The sequence below is a fragment of the Chionomys nivalis genome, chromosome 14 (assembly GCF_950005125.1).
Source record: "Chionomys nivalis chromosome 14, mChiNiv1.1, whole genome shotgun sequence".
In the NCBI taxonomy this organism is placed as follows: Eukaryota; Metazoa; Chordata; class Mammalia; order Rodentia; family Cricetidae; genus Chionomys; species Chionomys nivalis.
Genome location: NC_080099.1, coordinates 12,235,713 through 12,256,995, shown reverse-complemented (window position 1 = coordinate 12,256,995; position 21,283 = coordinate 12,235,713). Strand labels below are relative to the sequence as shown.

Below are 21,283 nucleotides of genomic sequence, written 5' to 3'. Positions count from 1 at the left end.
GCAATTCTAGTTTTTCAAATCTTTACCAAGATGATTTGTTTGTAAAAAGCGTTAGTGACCGACTGTTATCTCTGGAAGGCTTCCCCTCTAAACACCATCACCCTGAGATTTAAGTTCTAATGGGCAAATTTTGGAGAGGCATATACATTGAAACTGTAACATATTTTGAACTGTCCTCATGATCATGGCTATTATATGAGTCAATACAGCTTGACATTTAATTTTATGTGCATTTGGTGTGAGGGTGTCAGATTCCTAGAACTGGAGTTATAGACAGTTGTGAGTTGCCATGTATGTGGGTGCTGGAAATTGACCCCAGGTCTGCTGGAAGAGCAGCCAGTGCTCTTAACCTTTGATTCCATCTCTCCAGCCCAACAGCTGGACATTCTAAAATGATGCTCGGCTTGTAGTTGTTTGTTTGTTTTTGTTTCTGCAGTCCTCAGGATTGCACCTAGGACATTGCACATTCTGGCCAAGCTAGGGCTATAGATGTGTTTCATCAGACCCAACTCCCACTGCCTTTGAGCATTCCAGATTTCCTCTAAGTTGTTTTCACAGAGTATTGTGAAACAGGAAAGAGCAGGAGGACAACTGGGGACAATCTCCATGTTGCTTGCACAGTAGAAAATTAGAAAGCACTAATTTTTGAGCAGGTGGTATGTTTACAAGGCACACAAGAATAAGCAACGCTTTTAGGACTTGTGGTTGGGTTTTGTTTTTGTTTGTTTTCTTTTGTTGAGACAGTCTTCTCTTTGTGTAGCCCTGGCTGTTTGTAGATTTTGTCTGGCCTTGAACTCAGAGATCCCTCTGCCTTCTTGGTGCTGGGATTAAAGACTTGTTCCACCAAGTCTAGTTAAGAGACAGGGTCTTAAGTCACCTAAACTGACTTTGTAGCTAGCTGAGAATGACTTTGAACACCTAACTCTCTTTCCTCCAACTCCCAAGTGCCAGGGTTATGGGTGTTTGCCACTAGCCACGGCTGGCTTTGAGCTTTCAATTCTGCTACCTTTGCCTCCTAAAGAAAACATTTATCTTGAAGGTCAGTGGTTATCACAAAAGAAATACATGACTGTATCTAATAATAAGCCATCAATGTACCTAAAGCAAATACTGAAAAAAATTGGAACACAGATAAATGTTCCTGCAATAATAGCTAGAGATCCTGGTACTGCATCCGTTTAGGTGCAGCTCAGCGGTGGAGTGTTTTGCCCAGTGTTTACTGAATTTGGTCTCCAGCACTACTAACCAACCAACCAACCAATCCACCAACCAACCCACCCACCCACCCACCCACCTACCCACCAACCAACCAACCAACCAACCAACAAAACCCACCATCTACTATGGATAGAACAATCAGATAGGGCACAGAAGACTTGAGCAACATAGTGAGTAACCTAACTATAACAGACACAACAAGAGACTGATCTTTTCTTTAAATGCATTCTCTGTTCAATATACAGGACTCAAATCACATATTAAACCACAATAAATGTAAAAAAAAAACAAATATCATACAAAATACACTCTCTGATCTGGTAAAGTTAGCCGTTTTAACAGAGGGGAAAGTAGAATGAACACTCACAAAAATCATAGCACAATATCAAGTAGGTGGATGCAGCAGACAGTTCCGTGAGTTCAAAGCCGAGGTAATTTGATGACTGGGAAGTATTTATTCCTAAATGGTTGCAGTGGTATTTAGTATTACTTCTGGAATAACCTAGCGTTGGCTCAGAGGAGTTTTAACAGCGGTGGGAATGTACCTTTATATCTGCTGATGCAAGTTCCATTATGAAGATGTTGGTGAAGATTTGAATCTGCTAATCTCAACGAGCTAATTTTCAAAATCTATTTGCTTAAAAGCCATTCCTTTGGGGCTGAAAGTGAGCTATGCCAGCTGTTGTTTTCCTTCACGGTAATTGAGTACATCTTGAATGTGTGTAAAACCTACAGCTCCAGGAGTCCTTAAGCATCATAAGGTCAGGACCAAGTCTAGAGCACAGTGCCAACAATTCTTGATTGTATGTTATCTTTGTCCATTTGGCTTGATTTAGAATCACCTAGAAGATTGAGGCATACCCCCGTGTGTCTGTTGAGGTGTTTCAGGAGAGGATTAACTGCCCTGGATTAACTGGAGAGGATTAACTGAATTCTTGGTCTAAATGTGGGTGGCTCCATTCCATGGATCGAAGGATTATTTTTTTTTTTTTCCTGAGAAAGGTTCTTTATGTAGCTCTGACTGTCCTGGAACTTGATCTGTAGACCAGACTGGCTCAAATTCAGATCTCTGCCTGCCTCTATCTTCCATGTTCTGACATTAAAGATGTGCACCACCACTGTCGAGCTGGGCATACAGTATAAAAGAGGAAAAGAAGAAAACAAATAGCATGTCGGCACCCCCTCTCTTCGCTATTTGGCTGAATAGGGAATTAGATATGAGCCTCCATATCCTGACTTTTTTTTTTTTTTTGGTTTGTTTGTTTTTAAACAGTGTAACAGCCCTGGGTGTCCTGGATCTCACTTTGTAGACCAGGCTGATCTCGAACTGAGAGATCCTCCTGTCTCTGCCTCCTGAGTGCTAGGATTAAAGACATGTACCACCATGCCCAGCTTATTTTTCTTTTTATACGCCCTTCTCCCCTCTCTGTGTGTGATCTTTGTGTTTGAGTATATGATGTGTGAGCATACGTTTGTGTTTGTGAATGCAGGTAAGTGCATGGTATGGTGTGTGTTGTGGGTCCAAGACTCCAAATCAACCTGAGCAGACACAAAAGTTCTGCCAAGAAAGATTTATTACCAGGCAGCACTACAGAAACTGATCGGTCAGGGATCACAGTACAGACTTGAACTGACTGCGTCCCAGAACATCCATTTAAACAAGTATTTAAGCACAAAACCCACAATTACCTGTACCAAGTTACAATTACAATTTTTCCACCAATCAGTATTCAAAGATTAGGGGTCTTCCCTATGTGTTCCATCATTTTCAACCCACACAAAATGTAAGCTTTTCAGTCCAACCAATCAGATTCATTTGTGCTTTTTGTTGTTAGGAACAGCCATAATGCTTTTTAGAGAACTAAAAGATGCATAACAGACTATTTCTATTATTTAAGGAGGTTAACAATCAGAAAGTCTCCAGCTGCCCTCAGGGCCTGAGAACTTGAACTTTGTTTCACCCTACAGGTAAAATGGAGTCTGAAGTCAAAATGGTAGTATTCAGGACAAGGTACTTTGTCAACATGTAGAGGACAGAGGACAACCTTGGAGTCTTTGCCTTGCATCTTGTTTGAGACAGGGTCTCTTGTTTGCCACTGTGTGTTTCACGTTAGCTTGTTCAGGTGCTTCTGTGGATCCTATATCTCCATCCTCCATCTCACGCTAGGAGAGTTGGGATTACTGCACACAGCTTTACATGAGTTCTGGGGATTCCTACTGAGTTCATCACACGTACTAGCACCTTATCCACTGAGCCGTGTCCCCAGCCCTATTTTTTGATATTTATAAGACAAGTTCAGTCAGACAGTGGAGGGACATTCTTTTAATTCCAACACTTGGGAGGCAGAAGCAGGTGGATCTTTGTGAGTTCGAGGCCAGCCTGTTCTACAGAGCTAGTTCCAGGACATCCCAGGCTACATCTAGAAACCCTGACTCAAAAACCAAAATAAACAAAAGAGAGAAGGACTTAAGTAGCCCAGGCTGATCTTGAACTTACTGAATAGCCAAGGACGACCTTGATCCTCTTGACTCACTTCCCACCTGCTAGGATTACAGGTGTGACTCACTTGTCTATCTTCACAAACATGCTTTCAAATAAGTAGACATCTACGCCATTCTTTACGACGGTTGGGCAAGTGCGCCTTCCCCTATTAGCTAGATCCCCAGGCACCTTGTGTTTCAGTATGCTTTGCTGTTCTTCTGCAAGCTCAGTGGCTAATATTGCTTTTTTTTTTTTTAAAAAAAAAACCATACATCTTTTTATTGTTAAGTCAAAGAGGTATCAAAATTAAAAGCAAAACTTACAGGGTAAGACTTAACAAAACTACTAAGGAGCATCAAAGGAAGTGAGAATGGAACTAGGCGCAAGGCAATTATGAATCAATGAACACAGGAAAGGGAGAGGGTGAACAGTGAGACTGTGCTGAAGACAGTAGGGGAGAGGATCTGGTGTTACTTCCATCTCTCACAAGCGCCTAGGTAAATGAATAATAACAGGATAAGATCTCTAAACTCCGCTATGTGCTTAGGAGTCATCCTCCCCATTGGCGCTGTCTCTGTCATCCTCAGCTTCTTTTTCATCGTCCTTGATCAGTTCCAGCTGATCATCCCCTCGATCCTCATTGTCATCGTCATCCAGCAGGTCGCCCTCCTCAGCAGAGTCATCTGCGCCAGCCTCAGACTCCATCTTGACGTTCGTCTCGTCTTTCTTCACAGAGGCACTGCTCTGCTCCTCCTCCGACTTCTCATTCTTCATCTCTACTGGGGAGGAGAAGGACAAGTCTGCTTGTTTGCTTTGTTCTTTTTCAATTTTTTCCAGGCTTTCCAGCAGAGAATCCACTTTTTGTTTTATCTGAGTCAGCTCCTTCTTAATGGCCTGAAGGTCATCCCCTTTCAATTTTCCGGATTTGGAAGAAGAGCCCCGTTGTCCACTCTTCGAATTGAATCCACTTTTGCCCCTCCGAGAGGTGTTTCCAGAAACACGTTGGCGTTTAGAAGGCACCACCGCTCGAGCAATAGGAGGAGGAGGAGGAACACGTGCTGGGTAACTGTACATCCTGTCATAATAATCCCGTTGAAAGTCATAGTCCAAATCAAATGAGGAACTGTACATCTCCGCTGCAGATCGTTTCACACCTCGGTTCACTTTTGGCTCTGCAGCCAGATTAATATCTAAAACCTGGCCAGCAATCATTCTGCCATCCTCTCCAGCTACAGCGGCCCGGGCATTCCTTTCGTTAACATATTGGACAAAGGCAAAGCCCTTATGCACAGAGCAACCCACAATTTTGCCATACTTTGAAAAGATTGCCTCCACATCAGACTTCTTGACCACAAGAGTATTGAGATTCCCAATGAATACACGGGAATTCATGGATCGGGGATCTGTCTTGTTGGTAACGTTGCTGGCCATCTTCTTTGTTGATAAAGTTTCTCACAAAGCTGAAATGTAGCTGAAGATAAAAAAAATCTCACGGGAGGAAGGAGGAGGAAGAGACGGCCGCTACTGCTGCGGGTACGTGCCGAGACCGAAGCTCCAGCGGGCGGGCAGCGCACGACCGTTCGCTCTCCGTCTCTTCACAAAATGCTGCTTTTTTTTTTTTAAAAAGATATTTATTTATTATGTATACAACATTTTTGCCTCCACGTATGCCTGCAGGCCAGAAGAGGGCGCCAGATCTCATTACAGATGGTTGTGAGCCACCATGTGGTTGCTGGGAATTGAACTCAGGTCATCTGGAAGAACAGTCAGTGCTCTTAACCACTGAGCCATCCCTCCAGCCCTCAGTGGCTAATATTGTAAAAGACTGTGTAGGCTGGCAAAGTGGCTCAGAGGGAGAAGGTGCTCGCTGCCAATCCCGGTCGCCTGAATCCATTCGAGGAGCCATGTGTGTAGGAGAAAATCAGCTCCCGTAAGCTGTCCTCTATTCTGCACACTTGTGCCATGGCATGCACTTGCCCCTCCCAGTAAATAAATAATGTAAAAGTAAAGTCTAATATTTGTACAGCACTTTACAGAGAATGCTGGCACATGGCGATTATATAATGGAAGTAATAGTGACAGCTGTTTCGTAGGGTTACGTAGAAAATAAAATATCAGTTAATAGCACATAGGAAACAGTCCATAATGTGAATGGTTATCACTGCAATGGCTACAATTATGTACGTACTTTAGATGAGGATAGGTTAATACTCAAGGGTGTTAATTTGGTAACTTCAGGTCATTTGACTTAAAATTCCATATTTTTCTATTAGACGGGTTTCATGTAGGCTGGCCAACACCCTTACATAACAGAATGACCTTCATCATTCAAGTACTAGGATTACAGGCTCAAATTCCATACTATTTTGTTTTGTTTTGAGACAGGGTTTTGCTTTGCAGCTGTGACTGACTTGTCATTCAGTATGCAGTATGCTGTTCACGCTGGCCTTGAACTCTGAACAATCCTCCTTTAGCCTCTCAGACAAATACCATACTTTTGGTACTACACAACATTGATTCTCACTCTGGTGAGACTCGTCCTGATCTTTCTGTTAAAAATGTTTTATTTTTCAGTTCTTCAGAACCTGCAATGTTGACGTTGGTGTGGTTATCCAGCAGGAATTAACAGGGGTATTAAACTCAAATTACCAGTTCAGGTACTCTTTCGCTCCCCGGAGCCTAGAGTTTGGGGCGGCTGCACTTTGCCACGTGGCTATGTGGTTGCCCGGGAGACGCTGGGAGGGCGGAACGGCAGAAGGACTGCATTTCCCAGAAGCCCACGCGTCCGGCGTGCCACGGGACCGCCTGCTGCTGGCGCGCGCCCGGCCGTTCAGTCCCTATCCGCGTCCTCAGCCGCTTCCCTCTTCTCACCGTAGCCCCCGCGACTCCGCACCGACATCTCTGCGATCGGGGCGCAGCGGGAGCCGAAGCCGGAGCCGCTGAGCGGCGGAACCATGGAGCCCTGAGCCGGCGATCACACCCGGGCCGCTGTGCGCCCGCGCACCCGCTTCCCTGCTGCCCGCTCGCCCGCCCTCCGCGGTTGGAAGGGGAGACTGCGCGGCCGACACAGGTGGGCTTCCCTGACAGGGCACCGCCCCGCGGGGACTGAGCCTGAGGTGACCGACCGCGCGCCGGAGGGCTGCGGCCCCCGAAGGTCGGGTCGCTCCGGGGCTGCCCTGAGCTCGGCGACCCCTCGGCGCCCGGGTGTGCAGAACCAAGTGAACTGGACCCCCGACCGGCCCGCGGGGACCTAGGGGTTGCCGGAACGACGGGAGCTTCCGGACACTCGCCGAGGTTGGCTGGACAAATGGGCGTGTGATGGGCAGGGCGAGCAGTAGCGTGTTGCGCGTCTGACAGACACACTTTTATTGGCAATATCATTCTGTACTGTAAAATGCATGCTTTGGAAGTACCACTAAAGTACAGCTCACTAGCTTTTAGTCTCTTCACATCGCCTTACAGCAATCCCACATTATTTACCTCCTCGAAAGAGCTCTGTACCCATTAGCAGTCGTTCCTTCTCCCCTTCACACCCTGCAACCATCAGTTTGTTTTCTGCCTTGGTGGATTTGCTTGAGTCATTGGGTGTTCGTTGAAGGGTGAAAAGGGTCCAAAGTGGGGTTTGAGGGAAGTAGAGCGATAAAGGGGGTGAAAGAAAGTACTGAACAACAGCGAGGGCATGATTGTAAGTAATGGGGCTAGCAAAGACTGGCTGGGGACAGAGGAAGCGGGATCCTTGAAGGTCTAGAGAGGAGATGCTGGGCAGGGAAGTGAGAAAATAGGAGTGGAGGTGGTGGGGAGCAGTGTAGTTTTACCAGAACCAGATGTTTGTGCCTGAGTTGAGGGCTCAGTCGAGGAAGACTATCTGTCAGATGGGTGAATGGTAGCTGCGGAGGATGAAGTTTGTGGGTCTCTAGAATGACTGCCCTGCTCTGAAGTTTTCATTTTAGATAATCTTGGCAACCCAGAGAAACTGGGCAAGAATGAATATCCTCATCTGGAAGATGAAGAACGGGCATTTTAGAGGTCGGGGTACTTGGTTAAGCTTATAAAGTTAGTATGTAGGGCAGAAGGAGTTGAGACCCAAGTATAATTGATGAAACAAGTTGCAAGGTTATTAAGACACAGAGAATTGATATAGGACAATGTTAATAGGAAGGGGATTGAGCTATTGAGAAGTCTGTGTTAGCCCGACAGTGGTTTATCCTAGCACTGGAGGCAGAGACAGGCGGATCCCTGAGTTCGAGGCCAACCTGGACTGCAGAGTGAGTTACAGGAAAGCCAGGGCTACACAGAGAAACCCTGTCTTGAAAAATCAAAAAGAAATGTGTTATAACACTCCTTTTTGTTTGTTTTGGTCAAGGTCTTGTTGCTTTGTGGAAAGGTTGAGAAAAAAGTGGAGTAGTGGTTCTCAACCTTCCTAATGCTGTGACCTTTAAATACAGTTCTTAATGTGGTGTCCCCCAACCATAAAATTGTTTTCACTGCTACTTCATAACTGCAATTTTGCTACTGTTATGAATCGTAATGTAACTTATCTGTGTTTTCCGATGTTCTTAGGTGACCTCTGTGAAAGGGCCGTTTGATCCTCCCTAAGGGGTTACAACCCACAGGGTGAGAACCATTCAGGTTGTATAAGTGGTAGAATCCTTACCTGGCATGCACAAGGCCCTAGGTTTGATTCTCAGCATCATGAGGAAGAAAAAAAAGAACAAATATTGAACTAAGATAATGTATTCACATACCATTACCCACTCTAACAATGCCAGTTTAGTTCTGTCTGTCTTTCCATGCAAGCCTGTTCTCCCTCATAGTTATCTTTTTTATATATATATAATTTATTTTTATTTTGTTCACGTTAGTGTTTTTCCTGCATGTATGTCTGTGCAAGGGTGTTGGATCCTGGAGTTACAGACCTGTGAGGTGTCATGTGGGTGCTGGGAATTGAACCTGGGTCCTCTGGAAGAGCAGTCAGTGCTCTTAACCACTGAACCATTTCTCCAGCACACCTCATTGTTATCTTTTTTTTTTTTTGGTTTTTCGAGACAGGGTTTCTCTGTGGTTTTGGAGCCTGTCCTGGAACTAGCTCTTGTAGACCAGGCTGGTCTCGAACTCACAGAGATCCACCTGCCTCTGCCTCCCAAGTGCTGGGATTAAAGGCGTGCGTCATCACTGCCTGGCCCCTCATTGTTATCTTAAAGTAATTGTAACTATAGCATTTCAGTAATACCTGCAGGAGATTGGTCTCCGTCCCATACTGCCGGCATGCTTATAATATTAACTTCACACTGTCATTAATATTTACAAGGACCTTGTTTTTAAAAGTTGGCATCTTTTTAGGTTTTATCTCCTTTTGTAGAAGAATAGCTTATTGAGTGCGCTGCCGGGGCTCTAGGCTGGGCCAGAGCTGGAGCCCTGCTGCCCTTGGTTTCCGTCTGAGAGGAGAGGCCTGAGTAGTAGAAACACATCCATGTTTCACTTGAAATATGTAGTGTCGTCCCACATTGAAGCATGGATTTTGGGATGACCTGAATCTGTGTTCCAGGCCTTGGTCATTCAAAATGGCTTCAGAATAAACTCCTTTCCCTGAAATAACAAGAAACCATAGTGTCTCCTGCTTCTCCAGTAGCTCCTGCTGTCCTTTAAGTTCTGCTTTGAACTATCAGTATGGCTCATTCTTTGTGAAACAATAAATAAAATATTGTGACATTGACTCACTCTTTTTTTTTTCTTTTCTAAGACAGGGTTTCTCTGTAGCCCTGGCCGTCCTAGAACTATGTAGACCAGGCTGAGAGACCCACCTGCCTCTCTCTCCTGAGAGCTGGGGCTAAAGGCAACTCCTTCACATAAGGATCCATAAGTGATATGGATAATATGTTACATATGGATAATCCAGGTTAATTTCATATCGTGTTGCCTTTTTAGAGATTATTATTGCTGTTATTATTGATTTTGCATGAGTGTGGAGAGCTGAGGTTGGGTTGTGTATGTGTGCTAAGTACTGCACCGACAGCGTCTTCCTAGCCCCCACTTTCTTTGTCCTTAATTCAGTCACCTCTCTGAAGTCTCTCCACTTCCCTTGAACTAAAAGATCTTATGCCTCAGCCTCTGAAGTGCTGGATTACAGGCTTGAGCCACCATGCCTGCTTTTGTGGCTGTCCCTTTTGGAGGTAACATTATCTTGAGTTACGCAGAAGACTCCAAATGTGGACGCCTTTGGAGGCTTTATTCTGTCAATCTCGGCACGCTTTAGAATATTTTGCTGAGACTTAAGTTCGGTTGCAGATGATGGGCTGGCTAGAGCAGAGAGGCCGTGCCTGGGACTTGTCAGTGACTGTAAACAAGTGCTGAGAAACACCTGTGGCCCTTACAGTGTCACTTTGGCAAATGAGAGCTCCAAAAGTGAGTAAGCATAAAGCCATCTAATACCATGTGACATTTCTCCTTCCTTGTTCCCTCTCCTCCCTTCCCTTTTCTCCCCTCTCCTTCCGTAATAGGGTCTGACTATACATAGCCCAGGCTATTCCTTTTGGCCTCTTTATTATGTTTTTAAAATGTTAGATACTTGTAATCAGAATTTTCTCTCTCTCTCTCTCTCTCTGTGGTGGTGTTGGTTTTCATGCACAGGGTGAGAAGACAAGGGTTCTCCCAGACACTCCTAATTCAGCAAGAAAAGAAGGCTCTTAAAGAGTGAGAGAAAATTTGATCTACTGGGAGATTTGGACTTGAAGTTCTTTCTCAAGGACTGTGACTCAGCTGTATTTGGGTGAGTGCTGTGGGCCAGAAAGCAGAGTGACAAGGTGGCATTTGCTCCTCTCCTTCCTGTTCCACATTGCTAACGAGCTGTGGAAGTCTCCTGGCCTTGGGTGTGAGGCATCTGGCTCTCTAATGGTGGCATGCCTTAGTGTATCTTTTCACAGTGAGGCAGTGGCGATTTTGGGGGGGGAGGAGGGGTTTGGAGACAGGGTTTCTCTGGGTAGCCCTGGCTGTCCAGGAACTCACTTTGTAGACCAGGTTGGCTTCAGATGAAGGGATCTGCCTGCTGAGTGTTGGCATTAAAGGTGTGTGCCACCACCACCCTGCATAGTCTTTTATTTTTAAAGTGGAGTTTAATTTCTGAACTTAATGTGCTGGTAAATAGTTTGTAGGTCGTCTTTATATTATTTATTTCTAGATTGAACTAATTTAGAAAATTGGAAATGATTTTATTAAGTCTTCTTTACCAGAACACTTAGTCTTTTCCTTTCTTTTAGATTTTTGAAGTTTTTGTAATAATAATAGTAATAATAATAATAATTTTTTGAGACAAAGTCTTACTGTATAGCTCTGGCTGGCCTGGATGTAGACCAGCCTGGCCTTGAGCTCATAGAGATTTTTATGCCTATGCCTCCCAAATGCTGGAACCAAAGTTGTGTGCCACCACGCCTTGCCAGTTTTATTGAATTCTTTCAAAATTGTTCTTCAGAAGTGGCTGTCAGATCTTTCCTTTGTCATAGAATAGTATATTTCTTTAAAATATTTTTTTTGAGATTTTATTTATTTACTGTATATGGAGTTCAGTTTGCATGTATGCTTGTATACCATGATCATGCAGTGCTGGGGAGGCCAGAAGAGGGCGGCATCAGATTTCCCTGGACCTGGTCATAGAGGGGTGTGAGCTGCGATGTGGGTATGAGGAACAGAACCCTGTTCTTCTGGAAGAGCAGCCAGTGTTCTTAATCACTGAGCCATCTCTGCAGCACCCCCGCCGATAGTACATTTCTTTCTTTTTTTTTTTTTTTTAAGTTTTTCGAGACAGGGTTTCTCTGTGGTTTTGGAGCCTGTCCTGGAACTAGCTCTTGTAGACCAGGCTGGTCTCGAACTCACAGAGATCCACCTGCCTCTGCCTCCCAAGTGCTGGGATTAAAGGCAGTACATTTCTTTTGGGGTGAGTTTGCCATTAAATTTTATTTTATTTTATTTTATTTTTGGAGACAGGTTTTCACTGTGTAGCAGAACCTTATTCCAATTTTGCAACAGCTGCCTCAGTCCCCAGTGTGGGGATTGCAATCATGAAAACTCATCTATGGACATAACACCCTAAACACATCCAATCTTGGCTGATGTCAGAAGCTAAGCAGGGTGGGGTCTGGTTAGTACTTGAATGAGAGACATTTCTGACAACTCTTCCTTCAAAATATCTCAGGCGATCAGTCCTCTACCCTTTTTCTTATCCTTTCAAAGCCTCCTGTATCTGTTAGGATTAGGGTTTTGACCTGGAGCATGGTAGCTTTAGCATGTGACTAATGTGTCTCTCACAGGATGGAGTCTGGAGATATGGCAATCCATTGTCTTGGGGCCGTCATTCCTGGGACATAGACCTTGATGTTTGGGTTCAGGAGGAGGACTGCTGGAGTTGGAGCTAAGATATTGAAGCAGCGGGGAAAGGAGTGCCAAGAACTGTCTGTCTACTTAGGAGATGCTAATGTATCTTCTAGTTAGACAGGAATATGCCTGGTTAGAAAGGCCCTTTTTTTTTTTTTTTTTTTTTTGTTGTTATTGGTAGTAAAGAATTGTTAGTATTGGGGGCTGGAACAGTGACTATATGTCGATAGGGGTTTTCTGTGAAGCACTTGGGCCTTCAAATGCTTTGGCTGAGTTCCAAGGACATAATATCAAGACCCTGCAGAGTTTGTACATCTTGCATTTCTTCAGGGATTGTAAGTTTGTTCAGGTTCTCTTCGTTCCACCGTACCCACCACGGTCTGTCAGTCAGTCACATCTTTACAGATGCTAGTGCAGGCTGCCTTCTCTCTTTCCTTTCTTTTATCTAGCTTTTGATTGGTGTGTTCCTGTGGCGGTCAGGACACCTTGCAAGAGTCACTTCTCTCCTCCTGCCAGTGGGTTCCAGGGACCACACGCAAGCCATCAGGCTTGGTAGCAAGCACCAGCTACTCTGGTTAATATTTTCCGGCATTTTTTGAAAATAATCACAACTATCACTATTCCACGTAGACTATTTTTTTCTTTTTTTGAATAACTGTTTTCACTTTAAATATTAAATTTAAGTCAAATACTAGATTTTTCTCTGGACACAGTTCTTGGCTTCTAAAATGCAATACAGTTTGATTGACTCAGCATTTATACATGTCTTTCTTTACTTGGCTATCAGATGAACCATTTTGAGATCTAATTTGCTTGTGGCCTCATTTTCCCATGTTATTTTTGGGAGGACATTGTGAGTGATGAGGTGCTTTGTTTGAAATGGTCTGGTTTGCTCATCCCTGCTCTCCCTCCTGAGCACTGTGTGGCAGTACAGGTTAGGGAATTCCGGTGAATGCTTAGTCTTGCAAAGCTTGCTGTGTTGTGTTCTTCTGGTAGATAGCTACAGTGCTAGTAGCAGTTAAATGCCTGACATTAAGTAAGATAAGAGATGTGTTGGAGGGACAGCTTAGCCTTTAAAAGCACTTCTAATTTTTTTGTTTTGTTTTTTCTTTTTTCTTTTCTTTTTTTTTTTTTTTTTTTGGTTTTTCGAGACAAGGTTTCTCTGTGGTTTTGGAGACTGTCCTGGAACTAGCTCTTGTAGACCAGGCTGGTCTCGAACTCACAGAGATCTGCCTGCCTCTGCCTCCCGAGTGCTGGGATTAAAGGCGTGCGCCACCACCGCCCGGCTTTGTTTTGTTTTTTCATTTGAGACAGGGTCACACTATGCAGCCGTGGCTGTCCTGGAACTCTCTGTGTAGACCAGGCTGGCCTCGAACTCATAGAGATCTTCCTGCCTCTGCCTCCTGAGTGCTGGGTTTGAGGGCATGCACCATCACTTCTATCTCTTCTCGAGGACCCAAGTTCATATCCCAGTCCCATATCGGGCAGCTCACAACTGCCTATAACTCCATTTCAAGGCATTCTGACATATGTTACATACACTCACATACACAGTGCACATAAATAAAATTTAAGAATTGTTAAAGGGGCTAGAGAGATGGCTCATTGGTTAAAAGCCTGTACTGGTTTTGCAGAGGACTTCAGTTCCCAGCACTCATACCTGGAGGCTCACAAGTTGCCCATAATTTTAGACGTTCTTATACTGTGGCCTCCAGTTCTTATACTCTGGCCTCCTCCATGGCACCTGCACTCATGTGCATGTATACATAGTTAAAAATAATAAAGATGTTTGACTTTCCTGTTTTTGTGTTTGTGAGACACTCTCATTCTATAGGCAGACTAGTCAGAGACTCTGTGTGTCCAGCCTGACCTCACACTTGAAACAGTCCTCCTGCCTCAGTCTCCCATGTGCTGGGCTTATGGACATGAGCCACTGCGCCTGGCCCTGAAGTGCGACTGAGGTATGTGCATCTTGGAAGCTTGTGCTGTGTGGAGTAGCAGTAGAAACGGTCTGGGACGTTGCGTGTGCGTGGCAGGAAAAGCTTTGTAAGCAAAGGACCACGGTAGTGTTGTAATAAGACTTTCTCATGGGCACCGACATTTTCATTTCATGTCATAAAAGTATTCATTGATTTTTTTGGTAGCCACTTAAAAGTTGTTATTTAGGCAGCTGGCTAGATTTGACCCGAGTCCTACAATTTGCTCTCCTTGAGCCAGGCAGTGAGAGCCAGTCCCACCTCACTGGATAATGAAGAGTAAATGAGTCTGTGTGTTTGCAGTACAGCATAGGGCTTAAGGGACATAGCAGGTAATGAATTAGGTTTCCTGTTGTTACTGTGACTACCGAGCTTTATTATCTCTTGGAGCATGTTAACTTAAATTTTCTCTCAGATCAATCTGCTTTCTGTGAGTCCTTTCTCTGGTTTGTTTTGGCATCTCTATTTCATGTTAGAGGCTTTTTTTCCCCTTCTTTTTCAAGACAGGGTCTCTGTGTAACTGCCATAACTGTCCTGGGACTTGAGAACTTGCTCGGTAGACCAAGTTGGCCTTGAACTCACAGAGATCCACCTGCCTCTGCCTTTGGAGTGCTACAATTAAAGGCGTTCGCCTCCACACCCAGCCTGTTAGAGGCATTGCTGTAAGGGTGGGTAAGCAATTGTTAAAGCATCCTGGGGGAGAGAATCCTTGATCCTTGGGTCCTGGATTGCCATTGGATTCTCTGGAGTTGAATCTTCCAATCCTCTCCTCAGAGGCTGGGAAACCTATTGTGTGACTGTTTAACGAGCAGGCTTTCCCCCCGCGTTCATCTTCTACCTCACTGCCCTCCCACCTTGCAGTCAGCGCTGGTCCCATGGACAAGGTCCCACAGGCAGCCATTCACCTGGTTTGATTTCATGGTTCCTTGTCTACATTCTGTAATCTTCCCAGGGTTCCATGGGGTGAACTGACTCTCTTCGTGTTGGTGTCTCTTTTGGCAGACACTCAGGTTGGGGTTTCCTTAGCAGCACTGGTTAGGATACACACTCCCTGCTCTTGTCTCTGTCGGCCTACATCTTTTTATTTTATTTATTGATTTACTTATTTTTGTTTTTTTGAGACAGGATTTCTCTGTATAGCCCTGACTAACCTGGAACTCACTCTTATATACCAGGCTGACCTTGAACTCAGAGATCGGCCTGCCTCTGCCTCCTGAGTGCTGGGATTAAAGGTGTCGCTCTGACTTCTTAAGACTTCCACCTTGATTCCCTTGAACGCCTCCATTGCCTGTCTTATTTTCATTTGCTGGGTGAATGGTAACATAGCACTTGGAACAGTCTTTCAGAGACTTTCCCATCATTCCATGAGCCCTTGGTGTTCTTTGGTTAGTGACCATTGTCTGTTTCTCTAGTCACCTGGTCCAGCTATGAGATTTCTCTTTAGTGTAGCTGGGGTCACATCTTCATGGCACGTGTTCTTCTCCCATATGCACACACAGAAAATATATTTATGTTAAAAAATTTTATTATTTTATGTACGTCTGGGTGTGCGTGTAGGTGCTGGTGGAGGCTAAAATATGGCATTGGATCCCCTGGAACAGAAGTTACAGGTGGTTGTGAACTGCTTGTTGTGGTTACTGGGAACTAAACCTACGTTCTCTGCAAAAGCAGGGATACTTTTAACCATTGAGCCATCTCTTTGCCTCAAATTAGAGAAAGAAAGAAAGAAAGAAAGAAAGAAAGAAAGAAAGAAAGAAAGAAAGAAAGAAAAAGAAAAGTGGGAGAAAGAAAGGGAAATAATTTGGTTAATTGCAAGTGCCATTGTATATACTCGACCTCAAATTCTTTCGTATTTCCATAGCTTCTTGGATAGAAATAACTCCAGCATAGTCATTTACCCTAATCTATTGACTTTCTGTCTTTTGCATCAGTATTTTGTTTTTTATTATTTTATGTGCATTGGCATTTTGCCTGTGTGTATCTCTATGTGAGGGTGTCTGATCTTGGAGTTACAGACAGTTGTGAACTGCCATGCTGGGAATTGAACCCTGGTCCTCTGGCAGAACAGTCAGTGTTCTTAATCGATGAGCCACCTCTCCAGCCCTCTTTTAAAATTTATTTATTTTATTTTTCAGTTTAATAAATCTTTATTGAGCTCCCACAGGGTGCATGAATTAAGGATCTATAATTTACACAGGTAGAAAAGTGTTACGTTAGCCCCCCATTTAAAGTGCAGACTGCATGCATCTTCTCTTCATGTTTCAAGCGAATTATTTAATGGGAGCCAGGCTCAGTTTGATGTTACCATATGTAACAAGGACAGCACAAATATTTTCCCTTTTCCAAAAAAAAGGGGCTTTGTTCATTAGTGGCAGGGACCTGGTTTTGTTACTTTTTCTTCTTAGTTGTCACCTTCCTGCCTAGTTGTGCGTCTGTAACAGTCCTTGCAGGAGTGAATGCTTGGCTGTGTAAGTGAAATATGAGCCAAGAATGGTGATAGCATTGGTAGAAGCACTGCCTTTTAAAGTGGCTCCTTATTTGGTGGTACAGTGATGGATTCAATGTAAATATTTTATTTGAGAGCCAGACATCAAATCAAAATGTCCAGATGTCCATTAAGTAAAGATTTATGATTGAATTTTGACTGAGAAGTCAAGACTAAGTATACAGCCTTCAGTTATCAGAGACACTGGCACAAGCCTGGAGCACATTGGGTTCTCCTATTAGGAGAGCAGACAGAGAACACGAGGTTTCCCTTCTTTTTAAAATTTAAATGATAGCATGTTTATTGTTGGGGGAAGTTAAACAGTACAGAAGGACAGAATAAATTTTCTTTCTCCAATTCTACAGATTGTCTTTTCTTTCTTTCTTAACTTTTTTTTTTTTCTTTTTTTGAGACAGGGTCTCACTATGTGGCTGTGGATGACCTGGAACTCAGAAATCTGAGTTGCCTCTGCCTCCAAGTTCTGATATTAAAAGTGATCACCATGCCTGACTCCAGCTCTGTTCTTTAAAGATATTTTTTTTTCCGGCTTTTCGAAAGGGTTCTCTGTAGCTTTGGAGCCTGTATTAGAACTAGCCCTTGTAGACCAGGCTGGCCTCAAACTCAGAGATCTGCCTGCCTCTGCCTCCTGAGTGCTGGGATTAAAGACATGTGCCACCACCATTTGGCTTCTTTTTTTTTTTTAAAGATTTATTTATTTTTTATGTACACAGTGTTCAGCCTCCATGTATGCCTGCAGATCAGAAGAGGGTACCAGACCTCATTACAGATGGTTGTGAGCCACCATGTGGTTGCTGGGAATTGAACTCAGGACCTCTGGAAGAGCAGTCAGTGCTCTTAACCTCTGAGCCATCTCTCCAGCCCACCGTTCGGCTTCTTTATTTTTTATTTTGTTTTTTTTAAATATTTATTTATTTATTTATTTATTTATTTATTACACAATATTCTGTCTGCTTGTATGCCTGCAGGCCAGAAGAGGGCGCCAGACCTCATTACAGATGGTTGTGAGCCACCATGTGGTTGCTGGGAATTGAACTCAGGACCTTTGGAAGAGCAGGCAATGCTCTTAACCACTGAGCCATCTCTCCAGCCCCTTTTTTTTTTTTTTTTTGTTTTTTTTTATTTTGGTTTTTTTTTTCGAGACAGGGTTTCTCTGTGGTTTTGGAGCCTGTCCTGGAACTAGCTCTTGTAGACCAGGCTGGTCTCAAACTCACAGAGATCTGCCTGCCTCTGCCTCCCGAGTGCTGGGATTAAAGGCGTGCGCCACCACCGCCCGGCTTCGGCTTCTTTAAAGATAATTTAAGATGCAGTTTATATCTTTATTGTTGTATGTTTGTGTGTGGGGGCACACATATGCCACTATGCAAGTCTTGATGTTAGAGGACAGCAAGGGGAGAGTTGGTTCTCTCTTTGCATGTGTGAGTCCTGGGGACCAAGCTTGGGTGGTTGGGCTTGGTAGAGTTGCCTTTGCTAGGTCGCATGTTGCTGACTCTTAGTCCCATTCTTTAAAAGTAACCACTTTTGGACCATTGTTTCTTATAGGCAAGCTCTGAGTCTTGTAGAAGAACTAGAATGTTTGTGTGTATTGATAAGATCCTACCCCTGTTTGACTTTACTCCTTCTTTGTTGGTTTTGCTTGAGTTAATTAGGATATGTCTTAGTCACTGTTCTATTGATGTGAAGGGATACCATGACCAAGGCAGCTCTTATAAAAGAAAGCATTTATTGTGGGTTCGCTTAGTTTCAGAGGTTAGTTCATTATTACCATGGTGGGGAGCATGGTAGTGATCAGCAGACATGGTGCTGGAGAAGTAGCTGAGAGTTCTATATCCATATCCCTAGGTATAGAGAGAAAGAGACAGAGACAGATGAATACTGGGCTTGGCAAGAGTTTTGAAACCTCAAAGTCTACCTTCAGTGACCCTCATCCTCTAATAAGGCCACACCTCCTAATCCTTCTAATCCTTTCAAATATGCTACTCTTTGGTAACTAAACATTCAAATATATGAACCTATATATTTGACTATAACAATTATAGTACTGTTTAAAAGTAAGTCCAGAGTTCAAGGTCTCTTCAGAGACTCAAGGAACTATAATTCCCTGTAAAATCAAAATAAAAAACCAGATCACATACTTCCAACATACAGTGGTACATAATATGCATTACCATTCCTAAAGGGGTGAAAGGAAGCATGTGAGGAAATACTGGACCATTGCAAGACCAAAAACCAGCATGGCAAACTCCCAAGCTGCATCTTCATGTCTGATGCCAAAATGTTCTTCAGATCTCCAATTCCTTTCAGCTTTATTGATTGCAATACACTTCTCTCTTTGACTGGTCCTATCCCCTGTCAGCAGCTCTAGTAGGTATCTCATGGTCTGGCATCTCTAACATCTTAGGGTCTAAAACAATCTGAGTTTTACCCTTACAGCTTCACTCGGTGGTCCCTCTAGGCATCCATCCAGGGACACCCCTGACACATGCCTGGTCTCTGACTTCCCTTAGCCTTGGAGGGAGTCTGCAACCTCCTTTTTATCTTGACTCTAAAGCAGTGGTTCACAATCTGTGCAGATAGGTTTCATTATAGATCAGAGAAAGAGTGGTTACTAATAACCACAGGACAGAGTCACTACTGGGCTACCTTGAAAACTCTACCAAAGCCATTAATCAAAAACTCTGCAGTTTAGCCTCAGGCAGGTTTTTAGGACAAGGGCAAAAGGTAGCCACATTCTGCCTCACCCTGCACCCCCTCACCCCCGACCCCTGCCGCCGCACACTATTCTCTAGAATCCAGTTCGTGAGCTTCGGGCAAGAGGCTGGAGGTTGAGGAAACACACACAGAGACAGACAGACACACGGACCTCCAATCACTGGTACAAAAGCCCTTCTTTAATAGCACCGTGGAGACTTAAATACCCTGCAGTCAGTGGCCAACAGGTGAAAATCCCATCCTCTGATCCTCTAGGCAAGGCAAGACTAGGACTCCAATTGGTCCCAACAACATTCTTTGCTTCAAGTATCACAAAAATGGTCTCTAGAGTACTTACTAATACTCTTTCCCCCTGAAACTCCTTGAGCTGGGCCCCCACAGTTCAAATTGCTCTCGGCACTGTCTTCCGTGTCGTCCGTGCTTCTAGGATGGCTGCTAAGCCCTGTTTAAAGCTTCCAGCTGCTTTTCTGGTCCAAAGCCCCCAAATCTTTTTTTTTTTTTTTTTTTTTTTTTTTTTTTTTGGTTTTTCGAGACAGGGTTTCTCTGTAGCTTTGGAGCCTGTCCTGGAACTCCCTTTGTAGACCAGGCTGGCCTCGAACTCACAGAGATCCACCTGCCTCTGCCTCCCAAGTGCTGGGATTAAAGGCGTGCGCCACCACCGCCCGGCCTCCCCAAATCTTTTATATTCCTCCAACAAACAGCATGGCCAGGCCTGTCACAGCAGTACCCCAGTCCCTGGTACCAACTTCTAAGTCACTCTTCTGCTGCTGTAAAGAGACATCATGACCAAGATAACCCTTATAAAAGAAAGCATTTAACTGTGGACTTGCCTACACTTTCAGAGTTTAGTCCATTATCATCACAGTGTGTTGGCTTGTAGGCAGACATGGTGCTAGAGAAGTAGTCGAGTTCTACATCCTCATCGCTAGGCAGAGAAAGGAACTCAGACAGACAGACTGGGCCTGGCGTGGGCTTTTGAAATCTCAAAGCCCATTTCCAGTGACACATATCCTCCAATAAGGCCACACCTCTAATTCTTTCAAACAGCACCACCCCCGGTGGCTAAGCAGTCAAATATATGAGCCTATGGGGCCATTCTTACTCCAACCACCACAGAATTTCTTCACATTTTTACACATTTAAGATCCATCTTCTTTTCAAAGTGTTTTATTGTGTGCTGATCCTACAGTGTAATTTATCCCCAAGTTAAGATAGGGATTTGTGTAAACTATTTAGGTTACTGTTCTAACAACAGCACAATGGGCATTGCATCCATAGAACTTGTCAGCGTGCGTTAGTTCATCTGTGAGGTAGGTGTTTTTAGAATACGGATAGAAAGCCCTTCCTTTATGAAGCTGACCGGTTGCAAGGCAAATGCTAACTATATGAAAACCTTGGATGTCAGAGAATGTAATATCCCTTTGTCCTTTGCTCTGCCTCACCCACTAGGTTCTCATTTTACACGCACACGAATCCCAGCATTGGTGTTCATCTCCTCTCATCTTAGATTTGTGCTTCCTCTGTAGTGAGCAGGGCTGGGGAGAAGCCCTGTTTCCTAGCTTCCTTTTGGGTGTCATGTTGGAGTAGGCAAGTGGAATGGGAAGGCAAGAAGATGCACCGAGTATAGCGCCCTTTATTAGATTTTCTGGAACCCAGATTGGCATGAGTAGGTGTTAGGGGCTTAATTCCCCCCATTTGGAGGTACAGGAATGCTTGTGTGTAGGGCCAAGTGAGCCAGAAAGGCTGCCTTGTGTTGCCAACACAGTGGTTGGTGCTCAGATCCGTGGCAGTGTGATCCCGTGCCTTTGAGCCTAGACATCTGCTGAGGGTGAGGGAGAGACTTTCTCCAGCCACTCCCATCTCCTGCCCCTTGCCTCAGGAGTTTTGGATGATGGTCCTGCTGTCCATACACTGGGCACTCAGCTCCACCCACCTGCGTCCAGTGACTTGAGTCTCTGCCGGTGATGGTCTGTCAACTTCTCAGAGTCCTCACGCTGTTAGCAGTTTGTAAGCCTTTACTACTCTGAT

At 44.3% G+C, this 21,283-nt stretch overlaps 2 protein-coding genes across 6 annotated transcripts in view; one reads left to right on the top strand and one right to left on the bottom strand.

Annotated features, from left to right (window-relative positions):
* Positions 1 to 4,157: 4,157 nt before the first annotated feature.
* LOC130886717 (heterogeneous nuclear ribonucleoproteins C1/C2-like) lies at positions 4,158 to 5,279 on the bottom strand. The gene has a single exon (XM_057788799.1). The coding sequence runs from the start codon at positions 5,129 to 5,131 to the stop codon at positions 4,244 to 4,246; it is 888 nt and encodes a 295-aa protein (XP_057644782.1). The 5' UTR covers positions 5,132 to 5,279; the 3' UTR covers positions 4,158 to 4,243.
* Positions 5,280 to 6,500: 1,221 nt separating this feature from the next.
* Dym (dymeclin) overlaps positions 6,501 to 21,283 on the top strand; it is a 312,012-nt gene continuing 297,229 nt past the window's right edge. For 3 of the 5 annotated variants that reach the window (XM_057789035.1, XM_057789036.1, XM_057789032.1), the window contains exons 1-2: positions 6,501 to 6,770; positions 10,328 to 10,466. The gene's annotated coding sequence lies outside the window, so the exon portion shown is untranslated. Of the gene's footprint in view, positions 6,771 to 6,836; positions 6,995 to 10,327; positions 10,467 to 21,283 lie in introns of those variants that run through there. The other 2 variants (XM_057789033.1, XM_057789034.1) reach the window with 2 other exon arrangements.

Bases quoted from the DNA above. Each gene is read 5' to 3' on its own strand.
- LOC130886717 (XM_057788799.1), bottom strand. From the start codon at position 5,131: ATGGCCAGCAACGTTACCAACAAGACAGATCCCCGATCCATGAATTCC.